At 31.2% G+C, this 21,562-nt stretch overlaps 1 protein-coding gene across 1 annotated transcript; it reads right to left on the bottom strand.

Annotated features, from left to right (window-relative positions):
* Window positions 1-1,563: 1,563 nt before the first annotated feature.
* On the bottom strand, window positions 1,564-19,780 carry LOC124361040 (pacifastin-like protease inhibitor cvp4). The gene is made up of 8 exons (XM_046815076.1): window positions 19,692-19,780; window positions 18,244-18,341; window positions 17,896-17,969; window positions 16,700-16,807; window positions 15,359-15,443; window positions 7,921-7,967; window positions 4,841-4,948; window positions 1,564-2,950 (listed from the first exon to the last, which is right to left on the bottom strand). Exons 2-8 carry the CDS (start codon window positions 18,308-18,310, stop codon window positions 2,783-2,785), a joined length of 657 nt encoding a protein of 218 aa, XP_046671032.1. The 5' UTR covers window positions 18,311-18,341; window positions 19,692-19,780; the 3' UTR covers window positions 1,564-2,782.
* Between the last annotated feature and the right edge of the window lie 1,782 nt (window positions 19,781-21,562).

Below are 21,562 nucleotides of genomic sequence, written 5' to 3'. Positions count from 1 at the left end.
CGGAGGCCCTGAACCACCTGCTAAGCAGGGTAAGGAGAGTATCCAACCTTCTAATCAGTCACACTCCGTCTCATCCATGAACTTTATTAGGAATAAACGAGTTAATGGCCCACTCAATCCTTCTGCAAGAACAGGAACCACCTTAGACCTAAAATCTTACACTTGTGTAATATTTCAAACAAAAAGGACTAGTTTTACCTGGAACAAACTATTTTATGTGAAACTAATATTATGTCGTAATAAATTCCGAAATTACCTTAAAATATGGAGGAATATGTAAAGACTATTACTAAAATAGGTCTTGAGTGGAAATGAAGTTGCGGAACTAAATACCCTGCTAAGTGTTAAAGTGTAGAGCGAAATCAATGAATCGTTAAATCACAAAACTGCTACAAAAACTTTTCGGTGTGTTAATTTAATACGTTGGATCATCCTATTTGTTTACTCGAATGTAAGGTATTAAAGGAGTGGCAGTGTTTATATATAGAAAACATATTTGGGATTTTATATGTAGTGGATATTTAAGATCTACTCTTCAATACATTTCAAGAGTGTTTATATAGCAGTTATACTTCTTAAGTTTTCGAAAGAACCAAAGTCGTGGATGGAAATACCTTAAAATTTACGAGCCGTTGAAAACAAACTCATCACTTTCCTAAAACATTTATCTTACGTTATAGTGGAAGAGCTCAAGTAACGTGGCTTATGTTACAAGCCATTTATCTTCCTCCGTAAGCAGCATCAGATATTAACGGTAAAATAATTGAAGACATGTTTTATGATATATGTAAGTTACTTCATTTTCCTAGAATTTATTGTTGCTTTTTCATTATGGGTTAGTATTAAAGTTGGATGTAAAATAGTGCAAACTTGTTATTTTACTATTTAATTTAAGTACGTATTCTGTGAAAAAAATTGTGAAATGGCGTTTGCGCAATAACTCGATTTCTATTTCTAGGTAGTAAAATTCATGAAATCCATCGAAATATTATATTTAAATGTTATGATTACTTGAGCAATTGTTGATTGTACGGATTAACACTGAGAGGTCTTTGAGAGATAGTCTGTGGAAGATCTCACCCATTGGCAGATAGTTTGCACGGGACTCCGACTTCCTTAATCCGATTTGTGCTAAAAGTGAATTTGATCATGCCATTTAGTTGCAGACACTTCATGTAAATTTTGGATAAAGACCATTGTAATAAAAATATACCTGATAAAAGATGTGAATAAAACTATTTTGGAATGAAGGTTCCGCTTCCTTGGCTTAAAAACAGTTCGGTTAATATATTGAACATTCATGCAAATGTTGGCTACAATACTCAAAACGAAAAATATGTGTAGGGTTATTCATTATAAGACGGTTTTAACCCTCGGGTGAAGCATAAACCGAAACGTTGGGTTCATCTTTCACAAAAACAATTCCAGTTTTGGTTAAAACTCAATCAACCGGAAAGTGGCTATAAATATATGCATAAATATTTCTAGTTTATGATATTTTTATAGGAAGTTTAGCTAAGAAAAACAGAGGTAGCAGGACGTACAAATAGGAAATGGACAAAATTGCCATAATGCATGAAATGCGTATTTATTCATGACATAGTAACTTAACCCAAAATGTAAGCCTTACAAGTATAGAAGCTTTGTTGTGTTTACACCCTATTACCTTTATAAACATACTAGTGAGGTAGGGTTAAGCAACTAAATTTGTATTATTTGATTGATATTTCTGTCTTCTTCACATCATTCTGGAAAATATCAGAGATTAGTTTATATAACGAAAGGAAATAATAACAAAAGTCTCCTATCGAACTGGTTATAAAATACAAAATGCGAAGCGAATCATTTAACAGTGGATTTATATAAGAACCTACTCGTTTAAACACAGTAGGTTACTTTCCAAAAATCTTGAAATGAAATTATATGATAATAAATCCTTTGCATGTATTTTAATGCAATTTTGGCTGTATTGATCCAAATAACAATATCAAAGCTCGTAATATTGAGTGAACTCATATTTTGAAACAAGCTAAGTAATGGAAAAAATTGAACGGAAACTAAAGCTAAAGGATTACGTAATATAACAAGGAATGTTGAATTGAGGGCTCTCTGCTTGGAGAAAATGGTTTAAGTGCACTTCACAGAATACTTCCGAGTTTACAATTCTGATATCCCTTAATAATAAATTCTCTATATTTCATCGTAGTCGCTATTTTTTGTATTTATTATTTAAGTTATTTAACTTAAAGTTGATATGGTACAAAAGTGTAAGTTAATTAATGAGGTAAAACATATTTATGTCAAAATTAACATTTACCTTGAATAAACAGATTGAGTTCGTAAAAAACTATTTATTGTAAAATTCAACGTTTTGCGATAGTCCCTTCATTATTAAGAAACCATATGTACACGAAAGTAAAGGTGCATTATAAACCACGGTGAGTGATATGTAAACTACTAGTACTACTTGAAAGGCTTTTCTCATTCATAATTTTCTTGAACTCTCACTAGCAGAAAAAATTTTATAGCCTAATTCTGGTTAGTACCTTGTATGGTGATGACCGATAGCCATTCTATGTATGTTACTTTATAACTGTAATGAATTATAAACAAATAGTTGGTAAGTACTTTGTTATATACGTTCTAATATCATTCAAAAGGCAAGTAACTAAAACATTATTTGTAATGTTACCTTATTATAATGCTGGCAAAGTATGTAGGTTAGGATACAACAAAGACAAAATATATAGATACAAGCAAGACCGTTACAGTTTTTAGCAATTCATGGTAAATTTGCTTTGATGTTTTCGCAAACTAAATGTTGGCACATCAAGCATTCGTTTGGCATGGGAGTAGTCGAACAGGAATCGCCTGTACAAGAAGATACACCTTGGTCTGAGCAGACGCATGACTGGCAATCCTCTGTCCATGATGTTCCGGGAGTGCACTGCTGGACATATAAAACACGTTAGGGACAAAATACACGAGAATTTTCACTTATATTTACTTAAAATACTTCAAAATATGTAACTAAAAACATTCAAACGAATGCTTATGTATGCTTGGGTTTTAAAATGATGTGGCACATAATTTTATTGCAGTTTGAGATTCTGAATCCAAAATCTCCATTCGAGATAAATTCTAGTTGTTTGCCGAAAAATGAACGAATTCTTAATGCTTGATTATATAACAGTTTTTTTTAACAAGAAGCAAAGGGAGTTGTATTTCGTGCGAAGTCGTGTTTTACAAACGAGCCGAAGCCGAGGTTGCAAATACGATTAAGCGCTTAAAGACACTTTTGTTCCGTTTAGTGAGCATCGGTTTTATCATAAGGAAATATATTAAGAATTACACTTGTATTTAATTTTTAATATATAATACCTGAACATAGTAATACTTACAAGTTTACTTATTAAAAAAACGCTGGATCCTTTAACATTTACTTTTAGTAAAACAATACAAAAATTTGAGGTTAGCATACAAAACAATTTACCAGCTGGTTTTAGTGATCTTTGTTATAAGTTAACGGAAAACATGTATACAGCTTATATTATAGGAATTTTTTTTTACGGTAGGAAAATGCATTATGCACCGTCAGGGACAGATGTTCGCCCTGTTGTGTGGGACTCTCACCCACTAAAAACCTACCGGTCCTGGCATTGGAAACCCTCTCGGGAAAGCATCTCTGCAACTACTTCAAGAGGGTGCCATCGTTCGCCCAATGGGCATTACTTCATTCTAAAATCCGCCGGCATGAGCTATTCTGGTGCTTTTGCCTAATCACCCTCTTGCAGACCGCAGCGACAGCGCTCCACGATTCGGGACTGGACAACATCTCTTCTATAAGAGTCTCCGGCGAAACACGCCCGATAGATGCCTCCAGCTCTCTTTTCTCTGTTTCCCACCTTCTACATTTAAAGAAGGTGTGCAGAGCATCTTCCGAATCCGAATCCCCGTACTGGCATTCCGGACTCGGGATCTTCCCCATTCTGTTAAGGTAGAAGCCGAAACAACCGTGCCCAGTGAGAAGCTGGGTAAGGTAAAAGTCTACCTCTCCATGCTCTCTTTCGCTCCATCCCCTCCGATCACCTATGAGCCTAAAAGACCAACGTCCTCGCCTCTCCGTCTCCCATCGAGTTTTCCACTCATCCATTGTGTGCGAACGGGCAGCAGCACGTCTGACAGTGCCATTCCCATCGTAGACACGCTTCCGCTCAAGAGCAAGAAGATCGATGGGAATTACCCCCGCAATCACAAGGACGGCCGGCTCCGAAACGGTACGATAGGCAGATTAAATCCGCCTATATTTCAGGAGTATGATAAACGCGTTTAGTAATACTAGCTGCTAACCACATGTTTAACCACAACTTTTATGCTGTCTGTATTTATTGGTCTAAATACATTTTGTGATTAATGAGTCTTCACATTAGTATTGTTTTTAGTAGAAAAGGGTCTCTAAACGAGAGATCGTGCACTTTTTTTGTTTATTGTAAAATCGATGTTTTCTAAATTGCTTACTACGTAATAACTAAAACCAGCAAAGTACTATATTTAAATTAAATAACAGCTTGCTTATTTTTTGAAAAATATAGTACTTAGATATGTGTTTAGCTTTCTAAAATTGTATAAATATGATTTAATTGTTTACAGTATAGTTTCATTAATTCACAATGTATTCGTGAATCCCTTGCTTTCTTCCATTGATGGACTAAGTATGAATATTAAAGGCTGGACTAATACAATCCTGATTCAAATGTGACGCAAATAATAATTTCCTAATAATTTCCTAATTTCGCTGTATTAACTTAGCAGAGCGCACTAGAGGCACATAATACATTACCTTTTGAATTTCTTCAGGGAAACACAGCATGCGCGTGCACGCAGCTAAACCATTTTCGTTGCAGTGACAGGTGTTACAGTCATCCATCCACGTCGTTCCCGGAACACACTATAACCAAGAAGTATCGTATATATATATATATATATATATATATATATATATATATATATATATATATCAGGTGTATACCTTGTAACTTTTTAAAAATAAATAATTTAGTAAGGTATTCAGAAACAACATAAAGTGGAAAAACTTAAATTGAATTAAATGAAATATCAGCGTTTCTTCTGAGGGTAAACATATTTTTGGAAAGCTTTATAGGAAAAAATCAATTGAAAATGTATCGGGTGATAATAAGCTATTATAATATTCTAGGCCAAAAACATGTTTTGTGCTGAGTGCGGTTTTGTATTTGTACTGTTCACATCTTAACCTACTTTTGTACCACCTATCATTTTTTTCAACAAATTACTCGCAAGAGTCCCTGATCTGTGAAAAACCTCCCTGTAGACTATATGTTAATAACTAAAGAAGGGATCACATTTTTAGTGTTTTCTGTAATGTTATATATGCTTTAGATAAGGTTTTGTTTTCTTACCAGAAATTATGTAACTAAAGATTTTACAACCTTGATTAAAAAAAACTTGATTTAAAAAAAATTTCTTTAGAACAGGAAACTTCTGTAGGTCTTGTGGTTACACGAATATGAGAACTTGAAAAAGCAGTGGAAACCATAAGAACGGAATTAAACTATTACTATAATTTTAAATTTCTGGGGCATAAATTTTTACTGAGGTTTGAAAAGAGATGACTAGTAGACAGGTCGAAACTTTGCTGAATGGGTAGTTCATCTAGAAGGACTGCAGGCCCTTATGAACAGGCTGTAATTCAACATGAGCAAGCTGACCTTCTACAGGCACAGAAATTGTCATAGAGGTTTGTTAGCTCACGGGGAGTTGTCAATAGTTCCTCTATAAGTCAGATGGTTTATATATAAAGAATTAGAGGATATGTAACCTCTGGAAGTGAATATTTTTGGGGATTGAAGCGAATGATTATAGAAGGAACTCTGCTATGGGACTATGTGCGGGGTACATTTTAGTATAACCCCTGATTATGAAAGGGTATAACATACTACAATTCCTCAATTCTAAGAGTGGTGGAGAAGGGGGACGGAGATCAAAGGTTCTGTTTTGGTTCCTATATCTTAGTGGGGTATGATCCTACAGAATACCTAATTCGTATATAAATGTAAAGCTGTTAAAGTTTTTTTAGATCTTTTATTCATAATTTGTTTTTACATCTGTTAAAGTTATTTTCATATAAGCTCTCATAAATTAGTAGTTACCGACACACGCCTTAGGCAAATAAATCTTACATCAAATTCCTATCTCCAGTGTCTCAAGTCTTCATTTCACAAAGATTTATTAGAAAGGAAGCTATAGAGAATTAAATTTAATTCAACATGAATTTTATTGTACTATTTGATGTAAACTACAGTAATTGCAAGTTTGAGAGCTGAATAAAACTGGAATGAGTAATTTCGGAAAGAACCAAAAATTTGTAAAAAATTATTTTCTGTTCACTTTTAAATCCATATGCAGATAGTAATTTCTTATTGACAAGTTTTCTGTTGAAAAGACTTAAGGCATTGAAGATTGAGTTTAGGAGAAAATGGATTAAAATAAGGGGCTTTTGAAACCTACCAATTTATGAAAGGTTTTATGATATTAACAGTAACGAAAAGATTAATATTTAAGAACAAAATATGTAGAAAATTCTATCTGTTTCAGTTTTGTACACATGTAAATCTTATGCAGGAAACCTCAACTAAAATATAAGTGAAAACTCACGTAAATAACATTAAACCCTCTTCCGCTCTTTTGCCATATCTTTGGTTGAGGACTTTTAGTATGTTATACAACACGCTCCCAAAACCAAGTCCCATATTTATACTTCCTGAGTTTCCTTTTAGACCCCTAATTTGGCAACGAGTTAACTAGATTATAAGCGGCACTGTACAGTGGAGAATTAAAGAATCCACTTTGTTAAATAACATAATCAAAGCCTAAAAATTTGAGATTTGATATGCACTTTTCTCTGATGGACTTTTATGAGAATTAATCTTAATCTCATGATTAATAATTCAAACTTTCATAGTAAGGAACCATATTTACACGCAAACATACACTTTAAAATCTGTACTTCATTCGAGAGGCAATATGCTGAAATTGTGAGATCAATTAGATATCCATGGTTGTTTATTTTTAATGAAAAAGGAACATACTAACAGTTATTATTAATTTACTAAATCTTAAGAAATAATACTATATTAATTTGTGTTAATCATACCACATAAATATTAAATTACATAAATAACCCCAAATATTACATTTCTCGCAACAGGACTAATAACACCTAATAGCAAATTTTTAATTTAGTAATCTGACTACAAGATTGAGATTTTTCTACGGTAGTTCAATTTAATTAAAAAATAGCATTTCAGACAGAAATATAAAGTAATATAATTTTTATGCCACTTTTACTTATATTAATGGTGATTTTAACTGTACGCCTTATGCTTAGTGTTATTCGTTAACCTTTCTTCGTAGAAATAAAGTAACGTAAAGATGTCTTATTTTACCAGGCGAAGTTAGGGCTAAGAAGCCCTCTCTAAACACACATGTAAATACGATGTTGACTATGAGTAATTTTATCAATAATGGGATTACAGACATAAAGTTTAAAATGACGTTTATAGTATACGAACCCCTCTTTGGGTACACAATTTTTAAATGAACTTAAACGTATGGAAAAAATAAATACACCAAAATTAAATGTTATAATTGACAGTAAGAGAATTTTTGACGTAAGACTTTTTGTTTTGAAGTAATTTGTGTTAAGTTCATGATTATTTGTTTCATTTGCTTAATTTTTTGCACGCTTTACCTTAAATTAGTTTTTTAATAATGGAGGGTTGGGTAGATGTCAGTTTATGAAGGGTTTATTTAAAATATTAATAATTATGTTATTGTTTCAGTAAAAGTTTTGTGAAACAATACTTACAAACACATACTTACGTTTTCGTAACTACCTAAACCCGACGGTATAGGTGATTCCGGTGTATCTGGAAAAACATATATTCATCAAGAAGCAGAATCATAATTATTACTTACCAGAAACGTACAAAGTATTCAGATATGAATGTTTCGATTATTGTATATAAAACGTAACTGCCAAGACAAGATGGCCTAATACTTCTCCTAACATAACGTGCTGTTATTAATACAGCTAGCTATAAGCAATATCTTGATATGAAGCGTAGGTCCTATATTTATATTTTTACTACCACCTTTAAAAAAAATATATATAAAATACATATCTTACATAAAAGTTTACTGTAAAGAAAAGGGATTTTTTTTCCTAAACCAAATAATTGCAGTCAGCAGTGAAAATAAAATACCACCTACCTGCTTTGACGGTGTTTAGAAGCAAAAGGACGCAGGATGCCAAACCAAACATTACTTTGTTCATCGTGAGGTACTACTGGTTTTTAATCCGTTGTCCTGTCAAAGGTAACAGAACACATTACAACCTGCTATTTATTTATAATAATTTTAATACGTTTGGTTATGAAGTTTCGTCCATGCAAAGGTAATGATCATTACACAAATTACTTGGACATGGATTGCAATAATTGGTTTGTATTTAGTAATATAGTTAATAGCATTGATATCAAGATTAGGAAATTGAATAAATAAATATTATATTTATGTCAAGTTAAGACTTTATAGCTTTTCCTTTAATAAGTTACGTAAACGAAATAAATAATTTAGTTATCTTTATAATATTTCCAAAACAAACAAATATGTTTTCTATATAAAGTTAAGGTATGATAAAAATAAAACAAATACATAAATATTATCAATTAAAATGTAAAGTAACTGAGCTGCAATATTGCATTACTTGTTATCTTTACAATTGTATTATAGTTGTTAGTGAAGTTTGGTAGCTCTATTAAGGAAAAACTATTTTAATGTATACAATAAATCATATAAAACTTTAAGTTCGTATATTCGGCTCAGTAACAGTTTATTTCATGGCTGATTTATGACTTAAAATGATATAATATTTTTTATGAAATATAATTTGAGAAAATGAAATGGTTTTCATGCAATGGTGCTTGAAATAAATACATGTCTTAAAGATGAAATAATGTAATGACACACAGTCATATTTCGTGTAAAAGGTAAAACAATTATCTATATGTAGCCGTTTTCGTAGCCTTATAATATACCTTTCAATACTACTGCAAAACTACAATTCCTTGAGAAATAATAAAAGAATTGCTTATAGTTTACTTTTCTTTTACCTATTTACCTATTTTAAATTGCTTTATTAACAATTTTCAAATAAGTTCAAAAGTGAAATTAGTCCACGCCAACTGCATACATTAAGATAAAACGTAACCTAAAAAATTTATGTTTTTTAAACTTTAGTTACTCAAAATTCATTTAACTGATACTAAATTTGCAATTACGGATGGACATTTTATGAATAGATTCATAACAAAATTAAATTTGAATTACAAAATGTATTTATATATCTATTAAAAATAATGTCAGGTTAATACAAGTATCAAAGTAAAGTTATACTATTCATATAAAAATGGTACTTAAACATATTTTATGATGAGGTTATTTAAAACGTCTAAGAATTTATAAACTTTATATAAATAACTTATTAATAATAAATGTGTTAATGAATGTTTGAAACAAGATATAGAAAATGCGTTCTTACTTCTTACCTAACAGCCACTGGAACTGGTAAAAGTGACTAAAATAATGTGGGATATATGACGGGGTTATCTGTAATCATTAGTGTCTTATTATCAAATTTCTTTATTGCTTTGTTTTTCTTCAAATATTCTCTCATTATATTGAATATTAGTGTTCAAATGTACCAAGATTCACAAGCATGGCTGCTCCTTTAATTTGGTGATGAATAAACAATACTTTTATTTGATTACTGTTTAGAAGTAATCTTTCAGTTACTGGTCCTCAGTTTTGTTAATTTATAAGTGATGGGGCTTACCTAACTTGATTAGTGTTATACTAAAGGTGATTTGACTTGGACTACGATTCATTATTATCTTTAATTGTCATCTCTACAAAGCGAACTTTTCACGTGAATACAGAAACATCTAAAACTTAATTTTACTGTATTAATCTACAGTTCTACTTTCATTAATATATAAACAATTTCAATATATCCTAGAAGCCTATTTGCTTGAAACGTTATCTTGGAAAAATATGTGTTTACCACGGTATTTTTTACATCAAAGGCACTTAAATCGTATTTTGTAAATTATATGTTATTTCCAGCCTCTTTCACAATTTATTAGTCTACAGACCATGTCGTAATAGACGGAACAAATACATCGTAATTAATTATTAGGATTCTCCTAAATTAATTGCATCATTGTAGTTGTGACACAACAGAAATATTGTTGTCAGCTTGGGCGTTACATGGGCGTTGTTAAAAAATTTCGAAACCTTACGGAAATTATTTACAACTTTTTTAAAAGCAAGGCTCAGCAAACATTGCTTGAAACGCACTATGTTATATAAATAATATATAACACTATGCTATATATTATGCTATATAAATAAAATAAGATAAAAGGTTTTGAGAATATCCTACTTATTTCGTGGCATTTCAAATTTTCAGACTAGACTGTCAAACAAACATTTGTATATCTATATTATATATATAAACTCATATATTATATTTAATTTCATATATATAAGCGGATCTCTTCGTAAATTTGAAGAAACAACCATGTAAACATCAACTTAGTTTTTAATATTTAACGTACTTATGGGCTGAAATTTATCCAAAATCTTTTCTTAGTAAATGCCTGGGTCCTTGAAGAGCATGTGTACCAATTTTCATGGTCTTATAAATTTCGAGAACAAGTGATGAGCCAATGGTATTTCGTTTTATTACCATTGAATAATATAGATATCGGGGATAGGTATGCACGTTTGTATGTGTATATATGGGTTTATATATTGTATAGATACTCTTTTAAATATTTATATCTTGACGGAAAGTACATGATGACGGAACGAATTCTAAAAAAGGATAACTATTATATGCCATGGCATGTTAGTACTTGTAGCATTTTATACTCGCACATTATGTTACAAATCAATGTGGTTACCTTTTATTTATTAACTATATTGAAGTGCCAGAGGAAAATTGGACGTAGAAATCATAGAGGCCATTCTTTTATAATTTCTTGGTATCCTCGGAGATTCCTAAGACGGTTGGTGCTGATGGCCGGTTGTATCAAGTTTTGTGTTAGACCTGCATATACATTTTGAGAAATGGTTTTACTTGAGATTGAAGATTTTTTTAGTATCAGTAGACCTGTAGGACTTTAGTTGGATTAGGTGGCTTATCCGTTCAGCCTAAGAGTAGAAAAGGAGTGAATAAAATGACATGAATTTTCCAAGGGCACTATTTCAAAGATGTTGGCTCATTATAAGGCTTGGTGAAGAGGTCTTCTACATGGAAAAAGGATGTAAATAGGTTGTCAGAGTATGGAATTTTTAAAAGGTCATGTAGCTCTGCATATTCTTGAAGGCTGAAGTCTCGCCCGATTCCTAATGATGAAAAGGATTCAGCTACTCTGTTGACGACAGAAGTCTTGATACGGTGAGCGGACATCTGAAGCCACATGACAGCTAGATAAGTATATAGATGAAAATTTAAATTTTTAAAACACAGAGATAAAATGACACTAGTTCCGTTAACAAATGCGTGGCACAGAGTTCTAAACTCGGTGACACGTTTCAGCTGTGCTACACGCGTTTTAGAAATGAGTTGAGGTATGGTAACGGCACGCTGTGGGAATACTGAATCTGAAAATACACTACACCAGTATAACCATTTTCAGAGGCAACAGCTAAGCATGCAGTTTGACGCTAGCGGCCTTGCAGAGTTTAGGTGTCTAGGAATCTCAATCTCCTTAATAGATCTTGAGGCTGTTACTAAGATTTTCTACTGATCGAGAAGTTTTTGAGTAAGGTATCCGTTCCAGCCTAACCATTTTTCCTCTATCTAATACTTACATAAAACAATTTATCCACATTGTGATGGGAACAAGAAAACCATATGGCTCAAACACCTGGTTCGTAATATTGATAATTTGACGTTTTTGAGTAATGTTGAGGTATATTGAGCTCATAGATGAATGACTCCGAGACTAACGACCAGTGAGGCTGTGGGGACCCCTGTGGGTTTTCAGAAACTCTGGAGTCTTTAGACGATAATTGTGCAGGTTCTGGGGTTGCCGACTTTAGTTACACGGCTTAGGAGAGAAATGAGAGGTTTGCAGCGCGATAGCTTCGTCTTCGGTATCTGCGCCTGCCGTTACGTCGTCTACGTAGGCGAGAAAGCATAGTCTTCGTTACTTGTGGGAAGTCATGCCTTTCGTCATTAACAAGTTGTTGATGGAGGATCTATATGACCAGACTGGGAGAGGTTTTCATACAGTAAGTTACTATATTTTACTTGAAGACAGGTACGCCTTTGGAAGCACATTTTGACATAGAATAGTATATTTCGATTATCAGGATAAACAACAATGTTTCTGACATATGTTTTACATGTGATGAGAAGACAAAGTTATAAATACAGAATTCCAATAAAATGTTACATATAGCTGCTCTTACAGCTAACATTGAAAACAGTTTTTAATTTTGTAGTACTGCTGCTATTTTTCAATACTAAGAGATAAGGCAGGAAATAGTTAGAGGTAGAGGGATCGAAGGTTCATATTCTATAGTGTCATGATACCAAAGTATGAGCAACATTCTGTAAGGGACTATTTACATAAATAATATTTAAATACGGATGTGATTAAATTTTAATAATTTGTAGTATATAACTAACAACACTGGAACAAAGCTAATAGCAAGGCATCCTAGCTTTTCACCTATTACCTATTTTACATAATGTTAATAGTTTAATATTATAAAACAACAACTGTAGTGGTTTGTGTTATATTAAATAAAGCCATTGAACATAGACATTTGATAAAAAATTAAAGTATAAGTAAAAAAGAGTCAAATGTATTTTAGCCGGGGGCAACTTGCAGCCCGCAGTGGAAACACGTCGTACTCGCTTTGACGTTGCAAAGAACGGCGCAAATTGACAGATCCAACATGATAACTGTTCATTGTGAGGTACTCTTTGTTTTCCACTCTATTTATCAGAAATTTAACAAAATATATTACCAGAACAGGAAATATTAACAGAATATATATAAAAACTGTTATTGTTACACTAAAAGAAATATTTTATTTCAATTTAAAAATTTAAATTTTTGTACGAGAAAAATAAACCAAATACTACGTAAATAATCTGAAAAATTATCATAACGTAAACTATTTTGGCAATTGGAAATAAATTTATATTCATAATTTTATATACAATAATGTGAAAAATGGTGTTGTTAACAAATAGTGATATTATCATAGAAATAATTCATTTCAATAGAATTTTGAAAAATTAAAATTAAAAATTCTGTTATTAACATGTCTAAAATACGAATTCAGCCAGGAAAAGATAATTTATTCAAAATGAAATTTAAGTCCTCAAACTAAATTTGTTGGAATCGTAAAAGAAATTGTCTTTGATTTCCAACATCTATCAGATCGTTACAATTAAAAGTTTTCCGCACATTGCTACCTTTATAATACAGAAATAATCTGGACTTAAAAATATAACTCGAACACAAATATATATTACAATTATAGATAACAAAGCCATATTAGTCACTTAAGTAACACCAGTAACATTGTATTCTAGTTTTCGATACTGTTTGATAATTTATTATTTCAGAAATAATTATTATTCATAAGCTGTGCATTATTATTTTGTAAGCTATCCACTCACTGATTCACTGAGCGTTAGCAAATCCTTGTGATATCTGGAGGGGCTGAAAAAAGTTTCATTTCAATATTTCTGTTTGAATGCACGGTATCTCGACTATACACGAACTTTCTTTAGGACTTGAAATTGTAAATGAAGCTTCATTTCTACGTAGCAGTGATATATATATATATATATATATATATATATATATATATATATATATATATATATATATGGAGCATTTATCTCCTTAGAATTTGCATGAGCGTTAGTAAATATTTTTACGTTGATCTTGCGGATAACAATAATAACAAGTAAATAGCAGAAAAAAAATTACATTTGCACCCTAACAAGAAATTTGTCATTCGAAATATTTACAAATGCAACCTACCTATTCAAAAATAATATTATAATAACTTGGCTTGTAGAATGTTATTATTTAAACACTGATACAAACCACAATTTAATGAAGTACAAGGAGAATTTATCAAGTGGCAAGATATCTTGACAGATTTGTCGTTTATAGGCTAGAAATGTTAGATAAAACTTCATTTCTACATAAGAGTGAAGATGATATTGCATGTCAAATCATATATTCCTACTAAAGCCAATCACTCAATAGGCTGCCATAATTTCTCCTCAGTTTGCCGGAGAATTAAAATCTTTCTTTTCTGTATGATTATCTCTCATTCTATAAATCAATAATGATATGAGTTGTACACATTTCGTTGTGCATTACATTTTAGCTAAATCTGTTCTGTACATTATCAACACACTATATTTTGAATTTGAAAGATCAAAATATAAGGAAACCATTTTTATATTATAATGATTATTTTATGGTGAAGATAAAGCATTCTTTGAACACATAGATTTAAATAAGCGTTTAATATATATCATTACATTGAGTATTGGAGTAACCTTAAAGACATCCTAATAGTCACGAAAAAGCTGTTGTGTACTCCAAATCAAGCAAACACTGACCTCGTCCTAAAGCTACCGAGGTTTTATGCTCCGAGTGCCTATAAAAATACAAAACACAGTGCAGAATACATACAATACATTAGTGAATAGATAGGAAAATCTTGCACATAAATACATAGTTATTAGAATACAAATTAAGTATTATTTATTCATTGAAAGAAGTGAGATAAATATTCTTGCAGTGTTAGTTATTAAAAATTTACTTTTAAATGAATAATTATTTCTATTAAAACTTGTATTGCAGAGAAAAACTCATATTTTCTAAGTTATTGGGTAGTTTAAATGAATGAAGATATTTTAATTAAAAATTGATAAACTATGATTCTACAAGTTGAAATGCAATAACCATAATCCTAGCAATATTGAAATTAGTGAACAAGGTATACACTTTTTAATATTATTTTTTTAAAGGAATAAATATAAATCCATATAGTCTTAAATCTTCTTTATATTTAGCAACATGATTTGATTTGATTGCATATGCAGAAACCATTAAATTAATCGTCATTCACAATTTGTTTCTTCATTAATTATATTTTGAGTTAACAGAAGACATGAGAAAGCCTACCGTAGAGGGAACGAGTTAACACGCTTTGAGTGTGCACGTGGCTTTACCATTGTCATCACAATAGCACGTGTTGCAGTCTTTCATCCATGTTGTACCTGGAACACACTGTGCCGCACGTGTCGTTTGTTGATCACAAATTAACATCATCACATCACATACAAGTTGTAACCAAAATATAACATTCTATAATGAATTTTTATAAGTAAAAATGAAATAAATGGAAACAAAATAAAATATTTTATACATATTAATTGTAATATAGTTACAGTCGTTACAAATTTGTAATTGTTATATGAGTTTTGCCTTTTGTTATATGAGTTTTGCCTTGTCCCCTAGTTTATGTATGATAAACTAAACTGTGAATTTAAATTCTAATGTGTAATTTAGCTACGAGAAGATAACAGCATATTGATTTGTAGCGTACATACAGCTTTTCAAGCAAAAATTATAATTTCGAAGACCTTTTCCTGTGAATTTCTGATTGTATAGAATAGTATTGGAGAGAATTCACAGACACATAAATGAATATATAGTAAATAGAACAGTTTGTTCATTATAACGTATGTTTGGATTTTCATACTGAAATATAAAACACAACAAATGTGTTGTGGAATATAAATTTCTTGGGTTTGGTTTTAAGAAAGTGGGTATTTAATAACAAAATTACTAGATCACAATGATGATAAATTTAAACAAAAAGCATTAAAGTTGATGTAAGGTTATTAGGCCTAAAATACAGTTACAGTAAAAGACTTCAAACGTTATTATATGAGATAATATAAAATACATGGCAAATAATTTAATAACTTATTAAACTACTTATTTAGTTACTGGTAATAGTAAGGTAATTTACTGTGTACATGGTGAATGGATGTCTCCTTTAGAGAAATCCCGTTGGGGTAATAAGAAACTCTTTAATTACAGCCGATGTTGAGTCTAGGTCTAGTTGAATTGAAAACAATGTAACTTCAAAGGGTTGAAGAAATTGCTGTTTAATGTTTAATACATGGTACATAAGAAACATATAATACTGTACCTGTTACAAGGTGAGGTGAATACTGTATTTATATGATCTAATTTCAAATTTGGTGATCAAAATGTTCCCCTTCGGCCGTCTGGCAATGAGCGTAATCAGAAATATGCTTTGTTTAAAACTACACTTAACCCTTAACTTAAACTAAACCTATAAAGTGATAAGCTTCGCTAAAATTCAGCCAGTAATTATGTTATGTACGAATATCGATGATTTTTTACACTATAACTCCTATATTTATGTTGTTACAATAATTATTTATTACCAAAATTATCTCTGGTTTCAATTTTTTTACTGGTAAAGCGCGCTGAACATATAAAATTCGTACCTTTAGAGTTTCGTCGTGGAAACAAAGCATACGAGTACAGCCAGGTACACCGGTATCACTGCAGTGACAATAGTTACAGTCATCCATCCAATTAGTTCCAGGAACACACTGCAACAAACCGTGAAAATACACACACACACACACAGACACATACACTGCATACATTAAAAATATGATAGATTTTAAAAATACAATTCGATGAAATATTACAAATCTAATAAATAAATTAACACTAATTATGTATGTTCCTGCAACTGGAACATTTGGGATTAGAGGAATACAACATGTTTTATTAAGTAACAGAAAATAGATTAAAAAATATTTGGAAAGCTTTTGAACTAAAACTCCTAAGCTATACTACACTAGTACAGTACAATACACTCTGGTTGCGTCTGACCTGAATTTAAATGCAATGTATCAATAATGATCACTTCTTAAGCCACTTACTTACCTGCTAATATTAGATCCAATAATTTCTTGCAAGAATTCTTTCTCCATTGAGATAATAGTTATTATTTCATTCCTAATTTACAATCTAAATTAATACTTGGATTATTCCTTAAATGAACACCACAGATCATGTTACAGACACAAGAACATATATCACAAATCAATCAAATATATAAATAGTGTGTTTACTATTTGCATTCGAACAGAAGTGAAGTTTCAAAGAACACTATATATAATTCGTGGTGTTCTCAGAGACCTGCTGGCCTAATGACCAGGCGTGTCGAATTCTTACATTGTCTAAAAAGCTATTTTTCCCAGATTTTCATGAAAAGTTAAAAAATGTATAATAAAATTGATACTTTATTGTATTCTTGTTACGACCACAATAATATGGTTACTTGAAAACGAACGTGCTAAGGTTTTTTTAATGGGTTTTGAAAGGCCAATAAACATATATTAGTACAACAACAAATCTCAGATTGACGTCTTTGTGACTGCCACATTTTTTTTGTTGACTTTCACTTTGTGAAATATCCGTCACCATATTTTACATCTCTTTAAACAAATTTTAAAATCGTAAATTCTTTTCATACTTTAATTTGTCTTTGCATTTTGAACATGAAAAGGAAGTTTGATATCAGTCCTCTATGAGCCAATTTTACTGTGTGGTAATAAATATCCAAAATCTTGTAAACGTTTCTGTAAGTTTAATATTCTGTGTATAAAACAGTTTCAGAGATACTCACGCCTTCCTCACTGCTTGAACTGTAAGATGATGATGATGATGATGACGACGACGACGACGAGGATTCTGATCTATCTGAAAAAGCATACGTTCAAAAAGCAGTTTTAAATAATTATAGTTCATAATTTTCCACTGATCTTTGAGGTTTCATGTCATGAATTATTGTATTTGTCATATAAAAAAGTTAATAGTGATATAACGTCATCTGCAATGCACCCAAGCTTGAGACCTGTCCCAAATGAATTGTACTTTTAGAAAGAAAAGTTTTATGATTGAGGCTTACTGAAAGGCGACATTTATTTTTGACGAACCAACTTGCAGTCTGCAATGTACATAAAATACCACCAACCTGCTTTGACGCTAATAAGAAGCAGAAGGGCGCAGGATGCTAGACCAAACATTACTTTGGTGTTCATCGTAACGTACTCTGCTCTTTCCTCTTTTATGCTGGTAAAGATAAAAAATATTAAAATCTGTTCAAATATAATAAAAGCTATTAAAAGTAGAGTAAAATTTGTATTATTGTACTAAAGAAAGACCTTTTTTAAAACTATATATTTTTACACCTGTCTAAAAGTATACAATATTTATGAAATTGAAATTAAAAATATCAAATCATAAACCACCTGGATTACTTATACCAAATAAATTTACTGATATCATTAAGTGGTTAATGGCAATCGTAACAAGTATAAAGTAGTCCATTACTATAATGAGGATATTAAATGGTTGAATAATAATAATAATAACAGTAATAATGGATTTTAAAAGGGCATGTCTGAATATGTCTGAAAGGAGAAGATTATCCTAGAAACTTTCACTTAACATCTAAAAAACAAATATAATTGGTGCGGAAAAATATACAATACTTAGGGGAAAATAAATAAATACTTTTCCCCAAGTTTTGGTATTGTCATTTTAAATACAATAGTCTCGGACTAATAATGAAACAAACTCACGGTTTTAGTGATTCTTGCCAATTATTTCCGGAATAATCATTATGATGAACAGGCTATAAATTCATTAATACAGGACTAATTCATAACGTTTATTCCTGGAGAAACCTTTTTCATAGCCTACTTTGCCAAAATGACCATTTATTGATTTCAAAACTTAATAAATCATCAACTTGGGGTATCAACATTTTAACTGATGGGTAGTTTTAAAAATAAATGGATTTTCTCCAAATATTTAATTGGGATTGCATCAACATCAACTGATTTGTGTGACTCGTTCCAAAGCGAATAGGCTACTACGTTCAGTTACATTACATATACATATCTGTATATTACGTACAAATATAATATCATATTTTTTATCCATATTTCTGTAGAACTGATAAGATGCCTAATAGGAATAATATTTTGAACAGAACTGTAAATGTTTCATGTACATAAAATATATACATTTTACCTAATAACTATTAACGATAAAACATGCGGTTTATAGGTAAATATTGGTATATTATTACCATAATTTGAATAGGTAATTGAGTTTCTTAGATTTCCATTTTGGGTGGAACTGGTGTGAAAGGTTGCTTCTTGGTAACTACCTGCGTTAATTTTTAATTTATAAACTATATTTGTTGTATGTGTAATACAAAGATTAGTAACATATTTAGTTTAATAATAAATTAGATGAGCAATGCATTTTTATTCAAATGAAAATGATTGTTATAAATATTTTCAGTTTCTAGATGAGGTGAATTAGTAATATAAATGTTTATAAACTGTATGTAAATAATGTTATATTATAATAAGTGATAGTCTAAGTTAAATTTATAAATTTTTTACTTACCCTAAAGTAACTAGAGGTGATAGTAACTGCCTCCGACAGTAGTATAGTGAAAATACCAAGAGGAGTTATATAAATTGATTACTATTGTCTCGTCATCAAATTTTCTTAATTGTCCATTTTACAAAATATTATCTCTTTATAACAAAATGATGTATAAGCTTAATTAGATTCACAAGTATGGCCCCTATGACCGGAGAAAGATCTCATACTTGCTAAATATTATAGCCTTATTATTGAACTTGATCGTTACTGTGGAGGAAAAAATACATATACAATTTTTGTCGATTAAAACGTTATCAAACAACTATATAGAGATCATACAGTGTAGTTCACATGCCATGAGTGGCAAAGAAGATTTATGAACTTGGTATAAGTTTCTGGCTAATGAAGCTTTCATATCGTACTATGAATTAGTAACTTGTGTTATTCTCTTACCACAAAAAGTTGAGATATTGAACTTAGTCCTAACAGGATTCCTAACAGGATAATCTGTAACTATAACCTTGCTTCCGGAGTGACAGGATATTGTGGATGGTTAAGGTTAGAGGTAGCGAGCGCCTCCTGTCGAGATCCACGAGGAAGGACTTTTGACATTAGTCTCACTTATGTGCCCTTGGGAGAAGTGGAAGCCAGTTCTGTACCAATCTCTCCAGTATAATCAGGCAAGAGATTCCACGCCCTTATGTCTATGCTAGAAACAACCGTTAACCCTTTTGGGGCACCACCAACTCCAACCGTCATCTCCCGCAGTATACTAACCTACCTTTGAACCCCTATATTTCTAGATTGGTAGTTAGTGATATACCGCTCCTGCAAATACATTAGGTTGCCCAGATTTAAGTGACACATCTGATTTGCTGTACCCAGTGTAAATTCAATTGGGGGGTTTAAACCAAATATAAAAAACCTCCTGGTGGCATAGTAACCTTAAGTAATATTTAAGAAATAAATACAATATCAGAAAATTTTCCATACCTATATTTTATTGACTAAGCATTAGGGAACCCTAGCATTTTAGAGTGTTGGAATCATTCATCTCTCTCGTTCTATCCTCATGATACCTCATAACGTACTAATTTACTGACTAGACATTTTGCTCTGAGCTTCATTTCTATATGAGCATCACAATCATATTGATGACGGTGCATGACACTCCATAGGATTTGCCTGAGTGTAAGTGAATATTTTTATTTTTTTTATTAGAAATTAGGATTGCAACGAAAACATAGAAGTATAATTAAATTAATAAACAAACTAAAGCCAATCATACGAGATTTTGACATGTAACATTTGTTTATACATTAAAAGTAAAAAATAATAGTGTAATGTTAAAATTGAATGGCAATATTTTATCTCATCTCACTCTTGTGTTGTAATACCTTTCGTAGCCCAAAAGATCTTTTACTATTTAAACACTGTTATGAAACTTAACTTAATGAAAAAAAGTCAGTTTATCAATATAGGATAGAAATATGTAATCTGTAAACTTATAATTTTGCATTAGAATTCCATGCATAGACAAGAATGGGTTCTAAGATGATGCATGCCCAACCATGCAAGGAATTTGGATGAGCATTATTAAATCATATCATATTGACGCTGACATGGTTTCTGTTTTGCCTGACGGGGAATGTACAAATTTATTTCTTCCGCAGGACGTCTTGAGAATTAAATATATTCAATATAGGCTTGAAATTTGGCATGCAACCTCGATAAGCATGTTACGAGATGTTTAGAGTGGCGTATTCCGACTCTGTATAGCAGTGGTATTATAGAGGCAAAGGTGGTATTTGGCCTACAACTTCGTTTTTAACAGTCAATAATCCTCTTTAATATGAAATTTAATCAACACTCAAAACAATTTTACTACC

This window comes from Homalodisca vitripennis, chromosome 4 (genome assembly GCF_021130785.1).
Source record: "Homalodisca vitripennis isolate AUS2020 chromosome 4, UT_GWSS_2.1, whole genome shotgun sequence".
Taxonomy (NCBI): Eukaryota; Metazoa; Arthropoda; class Insecta; order Hemiptera; family Cicadellidae; genus Homalodisca; species Homalodisca vitripennis.
Note: the sequence above shows the minus strand (reverse complement) of the source record. Positions and strands in the feature narration are given on the sequence as shown.

What these genes read in the sequence shown, in the direction of transcription:
- LOC124361040 (XM_046815076.1), bottom strand. Translation starts at nt 18,310, where the DNA reads ATGAACACCAAAGTAATGTTTGGTCTAGCATCCTGCGCCCTTCTGCTT. An exon ending in TCTTATTAGCGTCAAAGCAG is followed by an intron (nt 17,970 to 18,243) that starts GTTGGTGGTATT and finishes ATGCTTTTTCAG; the next exon opens with ATAGATCAGAATCCTCGTCG. An exon ending in TCCACGACGAAACTCTAAAG is followed by an intron (nt 15,444 to 16,699) that starts GTACGAATTTTA and finishes CGTGCGGCACAG; the next exon opens with TGTGTTCCAGGTACAACATG.